General features: G+C 41.3%; 1 protein-coding gene across 8 annotated transcripts in view; it reads left to right on the top strand.

Moving 5' to 3' along the window:
- atp11a (ATPase phospholipid transporting 11A) overlaps positions 1–15,586 on the top strand; it is a 43,525-nt gene that overhangs the window by 21,164 nt on the left and 6,775 nt on the right. For 4 of the 8 annotated variants that reach the window (XR_005205788.1, XM_037762152.1, XM_037762151.1 and 1 more), the window contains exons 2-30: positions 419–541; positions 1,004–1,093; positions 1,773–1,853; positions 1,946–2,053; positions 2,513–2,641; positions 2,825–2,928; positions 3,029–3,076; positions 3,298–3,362; positions 3,505–3,586; positions 4,082–4,232; positions 4,320–4,517; positions 4,603–4,716; positions 4,868–4,927; positions 5,026–5,192; positions 5,295–5,366; positions 6,293–6,366; positions 6,472–6,575; positions 7,335–7,516; positions 7,917–8,168; positions 8,258–8,435; positions 8,834–8,936; positions 9,050–9,195; positions 9,350–9,409; positions 9,487–9,614; positions 10,156–10,291; positions 11,755–11,778; positions 14,050–14,115; positions 14,273–14,376; positions 14,505–14,670. Coding sequence is in view for 7 of the 8 variants with exons in the window: in XM_037762152.1 (XP_037618080.1) it covers positions 419–541; positions 1,004–1,093; positions 1,773–1,853; positions 1,946–2,053; positions 2,513–2,641; positions 2,825–2,928; positions 3,029–3,076; positions 3,298–3,362; positions 3,505–3,586; positions 4,082–4,232; positions 4,320–4,517; positions 4,603–4,716; positions 4,868–4,927; positions 5,026–5,192; positions 5,295–5,366; positions 6,293–6,366; positions 6,472–6,575; positions 7,335–7,516; positions 7,917–8,168; positions 8,258–8,435; positions 8,834–8,936; positions 9,050–9,195; positions 9,350–9,409; positions 9,487–9,614; positions 10,156–10,291; positions 11,755–11,778; positions 14,050–14,115; positions 14,273–14,376; positions 14,505–14,670 (3,315 nt within the window). In the remaining variant the exon portion in view is untranslated. Of the gene's footprint in view, positions 1–418; positions 542–1,003; positions 1,094–1,772; positions 1,854–1,945; positions 2,054–2,512; positions 2,712–2,824; positions 2,929–3,028; positions 3,077–3,297; positions 3,363–3,504; positions 3,587–4,081; positions 4,233–4,319; positions 4,518–4,602; positions 4,717–4,867; positions 4,928–5,025; positions 5,193–5,294; positions 5,367–6,292; positions 6,367–6,471; positions 6,576–7,334; positions 7,517–7,916; positions 8,169–8,257; positions 8,436–8,833; positions 8,937–9,049; positions 9,196–9,349; positions 9,410–9,486; positions 9,615–10,155; positions 10,292–11,754; positions 11,779–14,049; positions 14,116–14,272; positions 14,377–14,504; positions 14,671–15,489 lie in introns of those variants that run through there. The other 4 variants (XM_037762153.1, XM_037762155.1, XM_037762150.1 and 1 more) reach the window with 4 other exon arrangements.

The following is a 15,586-nucleotide window of genomic DNA, read 5'->3' as shown; positions in this document are numbered from 1 at the left end:
TGTCTTATCAGTGTTTGTGTGTGTGTGTGTGTGTGTGTGTGTGTGTGTGTGTGTGTGTGTGTGTATTCTGCATTCCAGTCCGAGTCACATGCAGGTCCGTGTATCCGTGGTAACAAAAGCTCTCATTCATGGAGCAGAAATTACTCATTCATTCTGACTAAACGTCTGCGATTCTGTTTCAGTGTGTCACACAGCAGTCTGTTATTATTAGTGAGTAGGCGTGTATTGATAGGGTGTGTGTGTGTGTGTGTAAAGGATCATCTCCCATGAAAACCCAGTTAAATTTAGGAGTCCAATATAAATGGCACATTAGGTTTGATTGTACAGATGACGGACGTTTTATTTAGCTTCATATAGCTTGGTCCAAAATGCAAACCTGACATGAGTCACTCAAACTTGTCTGTTTCTCCTCCTGCAGTGTGTTGGTGAGGAGAACTGGGTGGACAGCAGGACCATTTACATCGGACACAAGGAGCCTCCTCCAGGAACAGAGGCCTTTATACAGCAAAGATTCCCCGACAACAGAATAGTCTCCTCCAAGGTCAGCGAAAACACACACTGAGATAACAGTGAGATGTGTGAGTGAGTGAGTTATTCTTGGTAACAGGACACAGTGTTTCGGAAAGAGTGGATACTATATTTTAAAGACTCTCCTAGTATTTCAATTATTAAATTAAATCGGTTTAGCCACTTTAGCCAATGGATATTTTTGTTCTCTCTTTCCACTTTTGTCTTTAATGGCTGTGGTTAATAATAGATTTATATCTGTTCTGTGATTATGGATTATATCAGAGTCCTACTCATGGTAAACATCAATTAAAAAGTTATCATCTGCTTTATTAAGACCCTGTTGGCATTTGGTTCATGCAAGCAAAAAGCCACATATTGTCTTCGTGTTGTGTCACTCTGAGTCTGTTTGGTAGTTCTTGTTCCAGCTGAATTTGACATAGTGAGCTACTGCTAACAGTGTGTTGGGATTTTAACTCGGTTTCATGTCTTCCAGTACACGTTTTGGAACTTCGTCCCGAAGAATATGTTTGAGCAGTTCAGGAGAGTCGCCAACTTCTACTTTCTCATCATATTTCTGGTTCAGGTAAAAGCTTTTTCTGTTAACTTTTAGATTAATACAAATTTTAAAGAGGACCTATTATGCTTTTGTGCTTTTTCCTCGTTCCTTTAGTGTGTTATATAGTTTTTTGTGCATGTAAAAGGTCTGCAAAGTTACAAAGTCCAAAGTAAGCGCCAAAGGGAGAAACACTGCTCCTGAGCTGCCTGAAACGCCTCGCTTGAAGTCCCGCATTTTCTTCTGTAACGTGGTGATGTCACCAAGTAACAGGAGTAGGGCAGAAGCTCAAACAGAGCGTTTCAGACAGAGGGTGGAAAGGTGCTTTAGCGCAGCTGGCATGAGAAAAATAAAGCGTTTTTTTAACATTAAAGCATGTAAATATGTTCTATTAGAAACCCAAAATACAAATATGAACATGAAAATGAGCACAATAGGTCCTCTTTCAAATATATTGTCCTGTCTTTTCTTTGGTTTTGTTTCTGCAAAGCATGCTTCTACAGTATGCTGTAATCAAATGCTTTCTGATTAATGCATTTTGTTTACTTATCTTATTAGTGGGGGCTGCAACAATATCGTTTTCCCCACAAAGATCCTATGTTACTCATTTTGGTAACATACTATAATAGTTTTAAAAGAGAAACCATCACACTAAATGCCCTGAATCCATGTCTGTCATTTAATTCTGTCTGTGTGTGTGTCACTCCAGTTGATCATCGACACTCCCACCAGTCCCATCACCAGCGGGCTGCCGCTCTTCTTCGTCATCACGGTCACCGCAATTAAGCAGGTGAGAAAACCCCAAAGGTTTTCACGCCCCGTTTAATTAACACTCCATCACAACACCTTTTACATCCTGCCGTCTCTGTTCCTCTGTTTCAGGGTTATGAGGACTGGTTGAGACACAAAGCAGACAACTCTGTCAACCACTGTCCCGTCCACGTTGTGCAGCACGGGAAAGTAGTCCGCAAACAAAGTCGCAAGCTCAGGGTACGTGTGTGTATCGCAAGATAAATCACTCTCACTATATATATAACGTGAACAGGACTTTGGTGTATTTGTTTTATCGGCTCATGCCGAGGGATTTTCCTGCTACTAAGCTGTGTGTGTGTGTTTTTGACCTACATTTGAGAGCATATCAGCTTTTAATACCTGTTATATTAATGTATGTTATGTAATGTATCCAGAGAGTGAAATTGAAGCTAAAATAACAGATGCAGGGGATCTGTTTCAGGATCAAATGTCCCGTGAGAGAACAAATGTTTGCGACTGTCGGCTGAGCTTGAGAGGTTTACAGGTGGTGAAGCAGAAGGTTAGCTTGTTAGGCAGACTGCATTAGTAGAGAGTGCGTTGGCAATACTAACGGGATGAGTGACATCCTTGAGGACACTACATCTGTGTGTTTTTTAAACTAAAAAATAAGATGCCTCTTCTCTGTTTGTGTCTCAGGTTGGAGATGTCGTCTTGGTGAAAGAAAACGAGACTTTCCCCTGCGACCTCATCCTCCTGTCCACGTCTCGAGATGACGGGACCTGCTACGTTACTACAGCCAGTCTGGACGGAGAGAGCAGCCACAAGGTGTGTACAGTGTGTGTGTGTTATTATACCACGACGCCGGTTGGTTCACTTCATCTTCCCTAGTCTTAAAGTAAGTTTAAGCAACTGGCCCCTGAATCTTTTATTTACTTCATTCAAGTTAAGGCTGACAGTTTTCATTGCAACGTTCTCTTTTTATCCACCTATCCACTCTCTCCTCTCTAGACATACTTTGCAGTTCAGGACACCAAAGCTTACAACACAGAGAAGGAGGTGGACTCCATCCACGCTACTATAGAGTGTGAACAACCACAGCCGGACCTGTACAAGTCAGTACAACACACACACCCACACACCTGAAAAACACTGTCTTTACAAATAAATGTCTGAAACGTATCTTTTTTTTACTGTTACGTTTTTCCTCTACAGGTTTGTAGGCCGTGTCAACGTCTACATGGACAATGAGCCAGTGGCCAGGTAGGAATAGGATCATTTCCCACCAGTAAAGATCAGTAAATCAATTCAAAAGTGTCTCTGAATGAGTTTGAATTTCTTTTTACTTTGTCCCAGAGCAGGGATTTAACTTTAAAATAAGGACTTTGTTATTAGGTGGCATGTGTGTACAAGGAGAAAAAAAGAATACAGCAATGATACTTTCAAATTAAGAGTGATTAAACTGAGCTGTTGTCTGTTTGCAGGCCGTTAGGATCAGAGAACCTGCTGCTGCGAGGAGCCACGCTCAAGAACACTGCGCACATCTATGGTAACATCATCTGAAATACACTAATAGGCTCGAAAAGAAAGATGTCAAACAAAGTCCACCCAGAAAAAGCTAGTAAAAAGGACCTTGAGTTTAGATGTTTTGTCACTCTTATGCTCAACATTCACCTCTGCGTCCCTTCCAGCGGTCGCCATCTACACCGGCATGGAAACCAAGATGGCTCTCAACTACCAGACCAAGACTCAGAAACGCTCTGCAGTGGAAAAGTACGCTCGCTCACTCTCTTTCATTTTCATATACATATTATAAACTGTTAACACTGGCTTACATAACGATTCATATTTCTTACCCATCCCGCCATCCATCTATTCCTGAGTCCTTGTGTCTCTCTGGCTCACTGCTCTGACTGTATCGCTTTCTTTCCATCTGGCGTTGACATGCCTCTTGTATCCAGATGGCTTGTAGACATGGCTGCCTGTAGGTGGATTACATTTACACTTGGTAACAACGTGGGCCTGATTAACTCATTGGCATTGCATTTTGTCTTCCTTTTGCCAAAATGGACTTGGCTCAGACGGAGTAAATGCCTTGTATCAGCTGTTCCCTTTTAATAAGTATCTACTCTGACACGTGTTGCGATCCAAACTGCCCTTTTACCTGTGTCTTTCTGAATCCACACACTTGTATGTGCCTGGTTTCTTTTGCATTTTTTGGGTTAATGTGGCCACATATAAAACGCTTTTCATTGTCTCCCCCTGCAGGTCAATGAATGCCTACCTGGTGGTCTACCTGTGCATCCTCATCGGCAAGGCCCTCATCAACACGGTGCTGAAGTACGTGTGGCAGGCCGACCCCAACAGAGACGAGCCCTATTACAACGACAGGACAGAAGCAGAGAAAGAGAGACACATCGTGAGTCTGTTAATCCCTCAAACTGGAAAAAAATAAATCGTCATCCCTTCTTTACCTTCTCATCCTCCTCCTCTTTCTCTTCCTCAGGTGATCAGGGCGTTCACAGACTTCTTGGCCTTCATGGTTCTTTTCAACTACATCATCCCCGTCTCCATGTACGTCACCGTGGAGATGCAGAAGTTCCTGGGCTCCTACTTCATCATGTGGGACGACGAGATGTTCGACGAGGAGCTGGGGGAGAGAGCCGTGGTCAACACGTCGGACCTGAACGAGGAGCTGGGACAGGTAGCGAAGAACACTTCCAACAGGTTAAACTAAAACGTTACTGTACTGTACAGAGAGGGTAACTCTTATTCTGCTCTCTTTCCAGGTGGAGTACGTGTTTACAGACAAGACAGGGACTCTGACAGAGAACAACATGGAGTTCATCGAGTGTTGTGTGGACGGACACGTTTACGTACCTCAAGCTATCTGTAACGGACAGGTAACAACCTGATGGATGGATGTTTGTGATTATTTATTTACGCACGACTGTTTCCACTAGCATACACTGATTTTGAATGCTCCCAGACAGCAGGTCCTCTGTTCAAGTTAAATCATCATATATAAATGTACTTAATTTGTGTTGTTGCTAGGTGATGCCTGGTGCAACAGGTATGGACATGATCGACACATCGCCAGGTCCCGGGGCCAGGGTGAGCGAAGCCTCAGTTTAACTGTATTTGTGTGTGTTTTTATGTGTTACACTGGGTAACACTGTGTAACACTGTGTTGGCCGTCCACCACTCCACAGGACCACGAGGAGCTGTTCTTCCGGGCGCTGTGTCTGTGCCACACGGTGCAGGTGAAGGAAGAGGAGACGGTGGACGGGATCAAGCACGGCATCCACCAGGGCAAGTCCACCTCCTTCTACATCTCCTCCTCTCCGGACGAGGTGGCGCTGGTGGAGGGCATGAAGAGGTGGAGCACACACACACACACACACACATTTAGTTTTTAAATTTAACTTTTAATTTTTTTTCCCCTCCATTTCCAATAATGGTGCTTTGCTCTGTGCTGCAGGCTCGGGTTCACCTACCTGAGACTCAAGGACAGTCACATGGAGATCTTGAACAGGAACGATGAGATCGAGAGGTGAGTGCGTCCCTTTAAACAACGTTGTTTATCTCTTTAAGCCTCTACAACTATTCTCCCATCAGCTTTACTTTAAAAGTTATTTATGATATAGGACTGATATTAGAACAGTGATAAAAGTTGATCTGATCTGCATGTGCAACAAGTGGGAGTAGCCTAGTAACTGCTGAAGGCTGCAGGTCTCAGCAGTTACTAGGCTACTCCCACTTGTTGCAGTAGTGACATGAGTATATATTTAGAACAGTGATGAACAGAAATGATGAAAACTTGGTATCTCTGAACTTTCAGCGATTTCAGCTTTCAATCTGCTGATCATCCATGTTTGAGTTCATTGAGTAGGATATTTAAAGGTTTGTATTAACGTTTAATTAGGGATGTTCAGAGTAGATTTAAATGGATCAGTAACAGCTAAAATAAAATAAAGTCGACCAGTCAGGTGCATTCTACGATAGGGTACGTCACCGCTTGAACGGCCAGTTGAGTGGAGCAGCGCATCCCCAAGTGTCCTCTCCGGACCTGGTGGACATGTACCGCTGGATTTAACATTATAGACATGACCACTGACTATTTATGTAACAATTTTGCCATAAATTCACAGACTGACTATCATCTCAGCCTGCTAGTGTTAGAAAAATGCTGCTCTCCTTAATGACAGCCGGGCTCTACACTGTCACTGCGAGCATTTGGCTGCATACGAGAGTGAAAATTAGACTGGGGCAAAATACACCGATACACAGGCTTGTGAAAAATGTGCCAAATTTAGAAGGCTACATCTGTTATTTCAATGTGTCAAATACACACTTAATCAACGTACAAGTCAATATAAGTATGGGAAACCCAATATTAAAGGACTCAGATTGGGATTAGGGACATTCCTAAATTTAATATAACTACAGGATAATTTCAATGTTGTGTGTTTTTTTTAGGTTTGAGCTGCTGGATGTTTTGACATTCGACTCAGTCAGACGGAGGATGAGCGTCATTGTCAGGTCCAGCACTGGTAATACACCTCAAACTCTTAATATGCATGTACATGGTTATTGGTTTATGTGTATGGCTTCTCTCTTACACACTTCTTTTTGCCTCTCTGTGTCTGTGTGAGCAGGTGAGCTCTATCTGTTCTGTAAAGGCGCAGACTCCTCCATCTTCCCCCGGGTCGTATCAGGCAAGGTGGATCAGGTCAGAGCTCGGGTGGAGCACAACGCAGTGGTGAGAGCACACACACATCATTTGTTTCTATTGGAACATTATTCACATGATTCACCTTGCGAGAGTTTGTGTGACTTCAGTAGTTTCCACAGTTATAGCACATGACCACAGTGGTTTCCACGGTTACCACAGGAAGTCGATCAGTGGAGCATGGCCCATTTCCATCAAACAGCTGTTCTGTATTTATCCATTGAAGGTCCAGTGTGGCCTCGTTCTTATCAGCTGTAACACATTGCAGTTGATTCACATGGGACACCAAACAAAAAGCCATACAAGATGTGTTTTATTGTTATATGTTGTTCTCTTTATACACCCAACTAAAGTACAAGTAGGCATGTTTGGGGGGAAGTGCACATAATAAAGCCGTTAACTGCAAAATCATTACATAATAACTCCCAAAATGCAGAACTATATATCATAGGCTGTGTAACAGAATCAAAGTTTTAAAGATGAACCAAATAGTGAGTTGAACCTGTAGTGGAAACCAGGTCAGCGAGACCTCGCTTGACGTTGCTGCAGCTGTAGAGGAATCACAGCTTTCAGTGCAAACAGTGAGATCTATGTGGGCGTCGTACTGATGAGGTTCAAATAGAAAGAGCGGTCGATGCCCACACACATCTCACACTCACATCCAGAGCCCAAACTCAAGCACATATCTGTGTTTTGCTTGTTTCAGATGGAACATGTGAGAAGAAGCTCATTAGATAAAGTTCATTTCCCTATTGATATACCAGTCTAACCCAGTTTCCCCCTTTCCAGGAGGGTCTGCGGACACTCTGTGTTGCCTACCGGCCTCTGAATCCCGAGCAGTACCAGGAGGTTTGCCACCTGCTGAACGGGGCCAGGTTGGCCCTACAGGACCGAGACAAAAAGCTGGCCGAGGCCTACGACATCATCGAGAAAGACCTGATACTGCTGGGAGCCACTGCTGTGGAGGACAGGTGGAGCATCTCTTATAAAAATCCAGTCCTTTTGGTCTATTATAACCACCACGCTTGCACTTTTTAGATCTAAATGTCTGCACTTCAAAACTCTTTATTCTGTGCGTGCTGCCGCCATGACAAGTGCTGCCCCACTTCTGAGTGAGCGTATCTGAGTGAGGACAAGAGGCAGTTCAACGCTCCGATCGCACACTCGCTACTAAAGCAATTACAGTGCAGGCTTAAGAGGGATTGTTAACCCAGAGGGCACTGCGTGTCAGCTCATCCTGTGCAGAAAGAGGCAGAATGAAAATGATCCAAGTATTGTACTGTATGGCTCTGTCTCTGTTGTTACTGTCGTTTTTCTCTTTCCCGTAATGAATACTTGTTTCTTTGTCTGTGCTTTCCTACTTTCCTTCAGGCTCCAGGAAAAAGCGGCAGACACCATCGAGTCTCTCCACAAGGCAGGCATGAAGGTGTGGGTGCTGACCGGTGATAAGATGGAGACGGCGGCTGCGACCTGCTACGCCAGCAAGCTGTTTCACCGCAACACCCAGATCCTGGAGCTGACCACCAAGCGCACCGAGGAGCAGAGCCTTCACGACGTCCTGTTTGACCTGAGCAGGACCGTCCTGAGGCAGCACGGAGGCATGACCAGGGACACCTTCTCCGGGTGTGTATCTCTGTTGCAGTTAGACAGCAACAGAAGGAAGTGTATTGTTTTAGCTGAATGTTTGTTTGACAGGTCTTCCGTTTGTCCAGTTTATCAGGTGACTGTACGGACTACGGTCTGATCATCGACGGGGCCACCCTCTCCGCGGTGATGAGGCCCACCCAGGAGGACTCCAACTCAGGGAACTACAAAGAGATCTTCCTCGAAATCTGCCGCAACTGCAGCGCCGTGCTCTGCTGTCGAATGGCGCCGCTCCAGAAAGCACAGGTACAAAGACGGCACCTGTATTCTTTTTAGACGCACAGGAGTCCGAAATATATATGGAGGACGGAACCTGCACAAAATCATAAATAAATAAAGAAAAATGCCATTAAATGTACAATAAATAATATTAAGAATAAATGTAGGCATTCATTAATTGATAAAATGTGATCTATTTAATTTTCCCTTTTATAGATTTATTTTTTATTAACATTGAAATGTATTTATTAATTTTTTGCATTTACTTTTTATTTATTTTATTTATTTATATTATTATTATTACATTTATTTATTCATAATTGAATTATATCTATTTATTTATGCATGATTTCCCCCCCCCCATTTATTTCCCCAAACTTATTTATTTCTGTATTTTTTTAACATCACTTTTCTCGTATTTCTAGATTGTGAAGCTGATCAAAGCCTCCGAGGAGCACCCGATCACGCTGGCCGTCGGAGACGGAGCCAACGATGTCAGCATGATCCTAGAGGCCCACGTTGGCATCGGTTAGTACTCTACGAAACCACCATGCTACATCCCCGTAAAAGTTAACACGCACATTAACCTCGCTCACTGCCAGAATACATGTGTGAAATGTATCCTGTATCTGCCGCTCCAGGCATCATGGGTAAGGAGGGTCGCCAGGCAGTGAGAAACAGTGACTACGCCATCCCAAAGTTCAAACACCTCAAGAAGATACTGCTCGTCCACGGACACTATTACTACATACGCATCTCTGAACTAGTGCAATACTTCTTCTACAAGGTAGTCTGTCTGCTCACTTCATGACTAGCAGTTTATATACAGTATATAGTTTTTATGGTGAGGCTGTAGCTTAGTTACTGATATTAAGTTTCCACTTCTACAACTCCTGACCTGCTGCCTGCTTTTCTTCTCATTTTTTTCTTTCCTCTCCCAGAATGTCTGTTTCATCTTCCCCCAGTTCCTCTACCAGTTCTTCTGTGGCTTCTCACAACAAGTAGGTACACACATACACAAATACACAAAATAGATAATCATAAGGATTAAAATAATGCTCAGATGCTCTCTCCCCAGCCGCTGTATGATACAGCCTACTTGACTCTGTACAACATCAGCTTCACCTCGCTGCCCATCCTGCTCTACAGTCTCATAGAGCAGCACATTAACATGGACATCCTGAAGAAGGACCCGTCTCTCTATAGGTCAGTCCATATCTAGTAATGTATTATATGTGATATCTGCTGCTCTTTTCTTATTCTGCGCACTTCCTGTAGACGTCCCTCCAACAAATCAGTGTTTACTTCAGCTTCATAAGCAAAAGAAACACATGAATGCGTTTCAGACGTTCTCAGTCATAATACCCTCCATTGGATTGTTTATATACAAAGTAATAGCAGAAGTATTTTCAAAAGCAAAAGTGTACACTAACTCAATTTGACTAATAGACTGCAGGCATAAACATTTTCTATTGATTTTACATCCATGCAAAGGAGGCTCAGTGCATTCACATCAGGCCTCCGATTGCAGAAAGCTCCACTTTAACTTGGTTTGATTGGGTTCAGTTTAGTCAGAGCTCAAATATTCAAATAGAAAACTTGAGGTTTCACATGACTAGAATCAAATTGGAAATATCTCATTCCAGTCATTTCTGGTTAATGTCCTCCCAAACGCAGCTAATGCAGTATTGATCAACATGAGATGTGGTCAACATGAGTCATTCATACTGTTTGTTTGTCCTCACAGAGATATTGCTAAGAACTCTTTGCTGCAGTGGCGCATCTTCATATATTGGACCATCCTGGGCGTGTACGACGCCATCGTGATGTTCTTCGGTGCTTACTTCCTGTTTGACAACACCACCTTCACCAGCAACGGACAGGTAACGTCCACGTGTCAGAGACAGCTGCTTTAATTCAGCCTTGGACAAGATGCATGGTAACATCCACAGTTGATTAATGACATCGGTTTTCAAATTTTCTACAGTTTCTACATAACACACCTATAATTTGCTGCTTCTCATTTCAGTCTTTTTGTATTGAGCATGGAACCTAATTAGATAATAATAATAATAATAGATAAATAAATAAATGACTCGATATATAAATACATATGCCATTAAATGTACCAAAATAATAATAATTAAACATAAATGTAGGCATTAATTAATTGATAAAATGTGACATAAATTGATATTTCTGTTTTAATTTGCTTTGTTATTTATTTACCTTTATATTAATTACCCTATCTATCTACTGTACTATTTTTAATTTGCATAATGAGGCAGAAATGCATAAAGAAATGTTAAAAAAGAGAATACAGAAATAAACAATGTTGAGGATATAAGCAAAGGGAAAATCATGCAGAAATAAATACATATATATAAATGAATACATACAATTTAATAATGAATAAATCAATTTAAAAATCTATTTGAAATAAATACAAAATTAAATAAATCAATTTGAAAGTTAATTTAAAAAAATAAATAGGGAAAATAAAATGGAAGCGTAGATAGATAGGCAAATTAATTCAAAGATAAATAAATAAAGAAGCAAATTAAAGCAGAAATATAAATTCATGTCACGTTTTATAAATTAATTATTGCCTACATTTATTTTTAATATTATTTTTGGTACGTTTGATTGCATATTTATGTATTTATTTATTTATTTATTTATTTATTTATGGAGTCATTTAATTATTTATTTGATTTTGACAGGTTCCGTCCTCCATATTTTTAGGATGTTTTAAGTTATGAATGCACATAAACCAAGGATACTTTTTCTATGTGATTTGTTTATTCTCACCTTTTTTATCACCCAGGTTCAATGTGTTTTATCTGCAGCCTTTATTTTGAAAGAGTTGCTTTTTTATAGTGGATTTCGTAATAAGAAGCATCTGAGAGATTCATTTTTGGCTTTTGATTTGAATTGTAACTCAAAACTGAAAGTGGTCTTCCTTGCAGGTTAGTAAATTAAAATTAACAGTGAGAAAAAATAACTTCAGATGAAGATCAGTAAAACTTGTTCGTATGTACTCTAAAAGCTGATAGACGTTCTCCCATTCACATCCAAGACGCGACAGCATGGCGGGTTTCCATCTTCCTCTGTGTTTCTCTATTTGTTTCCTTTCATTTTCCGGCAGCGTTACTCTCCCAGTAACCTGCTCTGAGTTGCTTGATTTCACTTTTTTTATGCATTGACTTTTTATTCTTCTCCAGCCACAAAACTGTTGTTTATTTTTCTTATGATTTTGTTCTTCTTCTGGCCTTCTCCTCTTCTTCTTCCTCTCCTCTTACCTTTGTGTTGCTGTTTCTTTTTTGCTTCTCTTTCCTCCTCCCAGCTAATGACAACCAACACACAGATGGTAAGCCTGTCCCTGTCTCTCTGGCATCTCTCCCTCTAGTTTCCTGTTCGGTCCCGTCACACAACCTGATACCAAACCACCCATCATCCATCCACCGCTCACCTCATGACCAGCCCTTAGTGCTCGCTGTAGAAACATCAACTGTAGGCTTCTGTGTAGTGACCCACGCTCATGTGTCCGGGTGTTAATGTGTGCATTGTGTGTGTGTGTGTGTTACAGCTTCAGTTGAAAGCAGGGGATAAATGAATTTAAATAATGGCACTCCTACTCCCATTACAGGACATTTGAGACATTTAGCCATCTTTCTAATCTAATTCTCCATCAGTTGATGGAGCTCCTTTTAGATCCGAAGAGTATTGTCACATGTGCGGTTACAGTCTGAGCCATCAGGACTATTTATAGGCTTGTTTGTAAAGAATTAACAGAGGTGGAGCGCCATCAGGACCGAACGGAAGCGAAGAAGTTGGTAGTGATGCTCTGAATCTTATAGAAAATAAAAAGGGAATTGAACAACTTCATAGCAAAACACCAGAACGATGAAATAATTGCTGTAAAACAGTGGTCCCCAACCCATCACAGGTGGTGCGCCAGGATTTGTCTGCTCTGAGGTTGCTCATGTATAACTAAAATCACAATAACACACTTGGATAATTTGTACAATAGTCTGGATATAAAACTGTTTAAAAAGATATATTATTTTACTACTTAGTAGCAGTCTTAGCAACAGAATATTCAGTTTCAATCCATATTTGTTGGCGTTTAGCCTTTCAAAAACAACATTTTCACTGCAGTCAAAAAAGGATTTGCTACACAAATGGAGGCCCAGACCTGTATTATTGGGACGATCTAGCAGCAATATAATTACACCATAAATTACATTTATTTAACCATACTAACAAAAAAACGCTCTAACGCTGTTATAGTATATTAATTAAGTCGTTTATAGTAGTTTTACATTATGTATCTGCATTCACTTGGCGAATCCGTCAAGACGTCATCACTTTATTTATGAAACTGACGAGTTCTATTCATTATCTCATGCAGGTTAAAGACCCAAAACACTGATACGTGTCCAATGAATGTAGATGTACAATGTAGATTATATGTTAGAGACAATGGGTACAACAAGTGTCAATATTCACAGATATACAACAAATAATTGTATTTTACTTTAGCAGCCCAAAATTAGCCCAGATTCAATGAAAAAGAGAGTCCAGGTGCTGCGTTGTTATTATATCTCTGTAATTCTACTTTAATAATAGCAAACCAGACATTTTAGTTCTTAGTTTGATATCTTGTAATGTGACCACAGTCCGAGGTTGAAAAGTATGTCTGTTATAACTCATTACTGTCATCCTTTCATTTGTCACTATCGCGTCAACATTACATATTTAGGTGGCATTGGAAAGGCTTAATTCTATCTTTTCATGCTTGTCTTTATGTCCTTTTTTTTTTACTAAATTTATTCATATATCACATCTCTAATTCTTTCCCATGGATGAAGCACATTTAAGGAAACAACAGCAAAAATGAAAACGCCATTTATTATAATGCTTCTTTAGTTAAGCCAGGGTCAAAGTGGTGTAATAACGTTTAGGACTAGCCTCTGATCCGATGGCCGTCGTGATCTTATTATGGGAAAACACCTCAGTATAATTACTGTAAAGATGACTGCGAGCAATAAGATCTGTCTTATGTCAGTAGTATGGTGAGCTATGTTATTAATAATTAAGACCACATTTCCCATAAACCCTCCTAGAGAGCAGAGAACCTTTTAAATCATTTTCTCTTCAGCTTAAATTGATTTTTATATGGCTCTTCCACTGTCTGCCATTCCCAGAAATTAAATCGTTTTTTACTACATGTTGCAATAATGTCGTTCACTTTTGTGCTGTAAAGCAACGCAAAAAGTTTCCGTCCAAATCTACCTTAACGACAGTCGGCAGTCTTTATGTTTCAAATGTACTTCTAAATGGTGCATGTTGTCAGGTCATATCAGGTTGACATGCACATCACTTCTTCTGGTGATATTTAAGTCGCCTCATCTCACCTCTTACCCACCCATCAGGCATCTGACAGTCTATTCTTCACCTGAATGCTGCAGTCTGAGCACCCTGCCATCTGTCTGATTGATTGATTCCTTACTGAATACATCTCTGTGTACCATATTAACGCCACGCCTGGTGCAGTTAGAGTGCATTTGCTTGTGAAATGAATGGCAGTCAAATTAGAAATCTTTTCACTAACAGCATCTTCTGTTTGCCTCTGTAGATGTTTGGAAACTGGACATTTGGGACGCTGGTCTTCACTGTGCTCGTCTTCACTGTTACATTCAAGGTAACCACACACACACACATTCAGTCTGCACAGTGTCTGCACTCACGGGAGCAGCCGAGCGAGGCCGGATTAAGCCTCTCTGGCATCATTAAAGTGAGCTATGGCGTTTGACGGGTCGAAGGTTCCCCCTCTCATCTCTCACCTCTCTCTCTTGTAGTTGGCTCTAGATACTCATTACTGGACCTGGATCAACCATTTTGTCATCTGGGGCTCACTGATTTTCTTTGTGGTCTTCTCTCTGCTGTGGGGAGGAATCATCTGGTAAGCTTTGGAAAAAAAATTTCAGTTGAACCGGAATCCTAAAAATTGAATGGAAGAAATGTTTCTTTAATTTTGCTGCCTCCTCTCCTCTCCTCTCCTCTCCTCTCCTCTCCTCTCCTCTCCCCCAGGCCCTTCCTCAACTACCAGAGGATGTACTATGTGTTCATGCAGATGTTGTCCAGCGGTCCGGCCTGGCTCAGCATCATCCTTTTAATAGCAGCCAGTCTGCTGCCAGATGTGCTGAAGAAGGTCATCTGGAGGGCACTGTGGCCAACCACCACTGAACGCATACAGGTGGGTGACTACACATACATACTGATTAGTATATTTACCGCCAACCAACTGAGAAAGTACTGAGAATCCGCGATTATATAAAAGTTGTGTAAACCTAAATACATATTTGTCTAAGTTATTTTTGGAATAATTACTAATCAAACCTTCAAGCTCAAGTAGATCAGCGCCCTCTGCTTGTTTTATTAACAGTAGTTTAGTTTTGTTTTAGTAACATTTGCTCTAAATCATTTTTAATATCTGTTAAAAGCTTTCTAGATAAACGTATAATACTGTTTATGAACTGTGGGTCAGCAGATGTATGCTGGCTTTGGCTACGTCCCGACTCTGTTGGATGTAAGTCAGTAAGCCGCTCCGTCTGTGTGCGGTGCTGCTTTATTTCTAAACCACAAAAGAGACTCAAAACACTCCAAATATTTTTGAATTTCTGAAGTCTCCGCTAGTACTCTGTATTTCTATAGTGACATCAACCTTTCTGGGTTGTAGTAGATGTTAAACGTGCTTGTTGTCAAACTGTTTGCAGTGACCTTTGACCTGAACAACCTTCTATATTTCTTCCTACATGTCCTAACCTGCTCTTTCCCTTTAACCTTCCTTTTAACCGTGGTTGTGTGGAGCTCCATTAACAACCAGCGTCCTGAAACCTGTCGACACATGTCTGATCCTCTGAGACGGATGCTCCATCATAAATGTGAACATCTGCATAATTTGATCATGTGGCTTTTTGAAAAGATCCTCAAAGCTTTAACTCTTCCCTCTCCCTGTCCACTTCCTCCCTCTGACCTCCTGCTTCCTCCTCCTCCCTCTGGTTCTCCTCTGTAGCAGGCTAAGCGTCGGTGCCTTGCCTCTGAGCCCTCCACCATCTTTATGCTGTCTCAGACTTCCAGCAGAATGAGTTTCTAACCCAGCCCTCCTAGAG

This window comes from Sebastes umbrosus, chromosome 24 (genome assembly GCF_015220745.1).
Source record: "Sebastes umbrosus isolate fSebUmb1 chromosome 24, fSebUmb1.pri, whole genome shotgun sequence".
Taxonomy (NCBI): domain Eukaryota; kingdom Metazoa; phylum Chordata; class Actinopteri; order Perciformes; family Sebastidae; genus Sebastes; species Sebastes umbrosus.
Note: the sequence above shows the minus strand (reverse complement) of the source record. Positions and strands in the feature narration are given on the sequence as shown.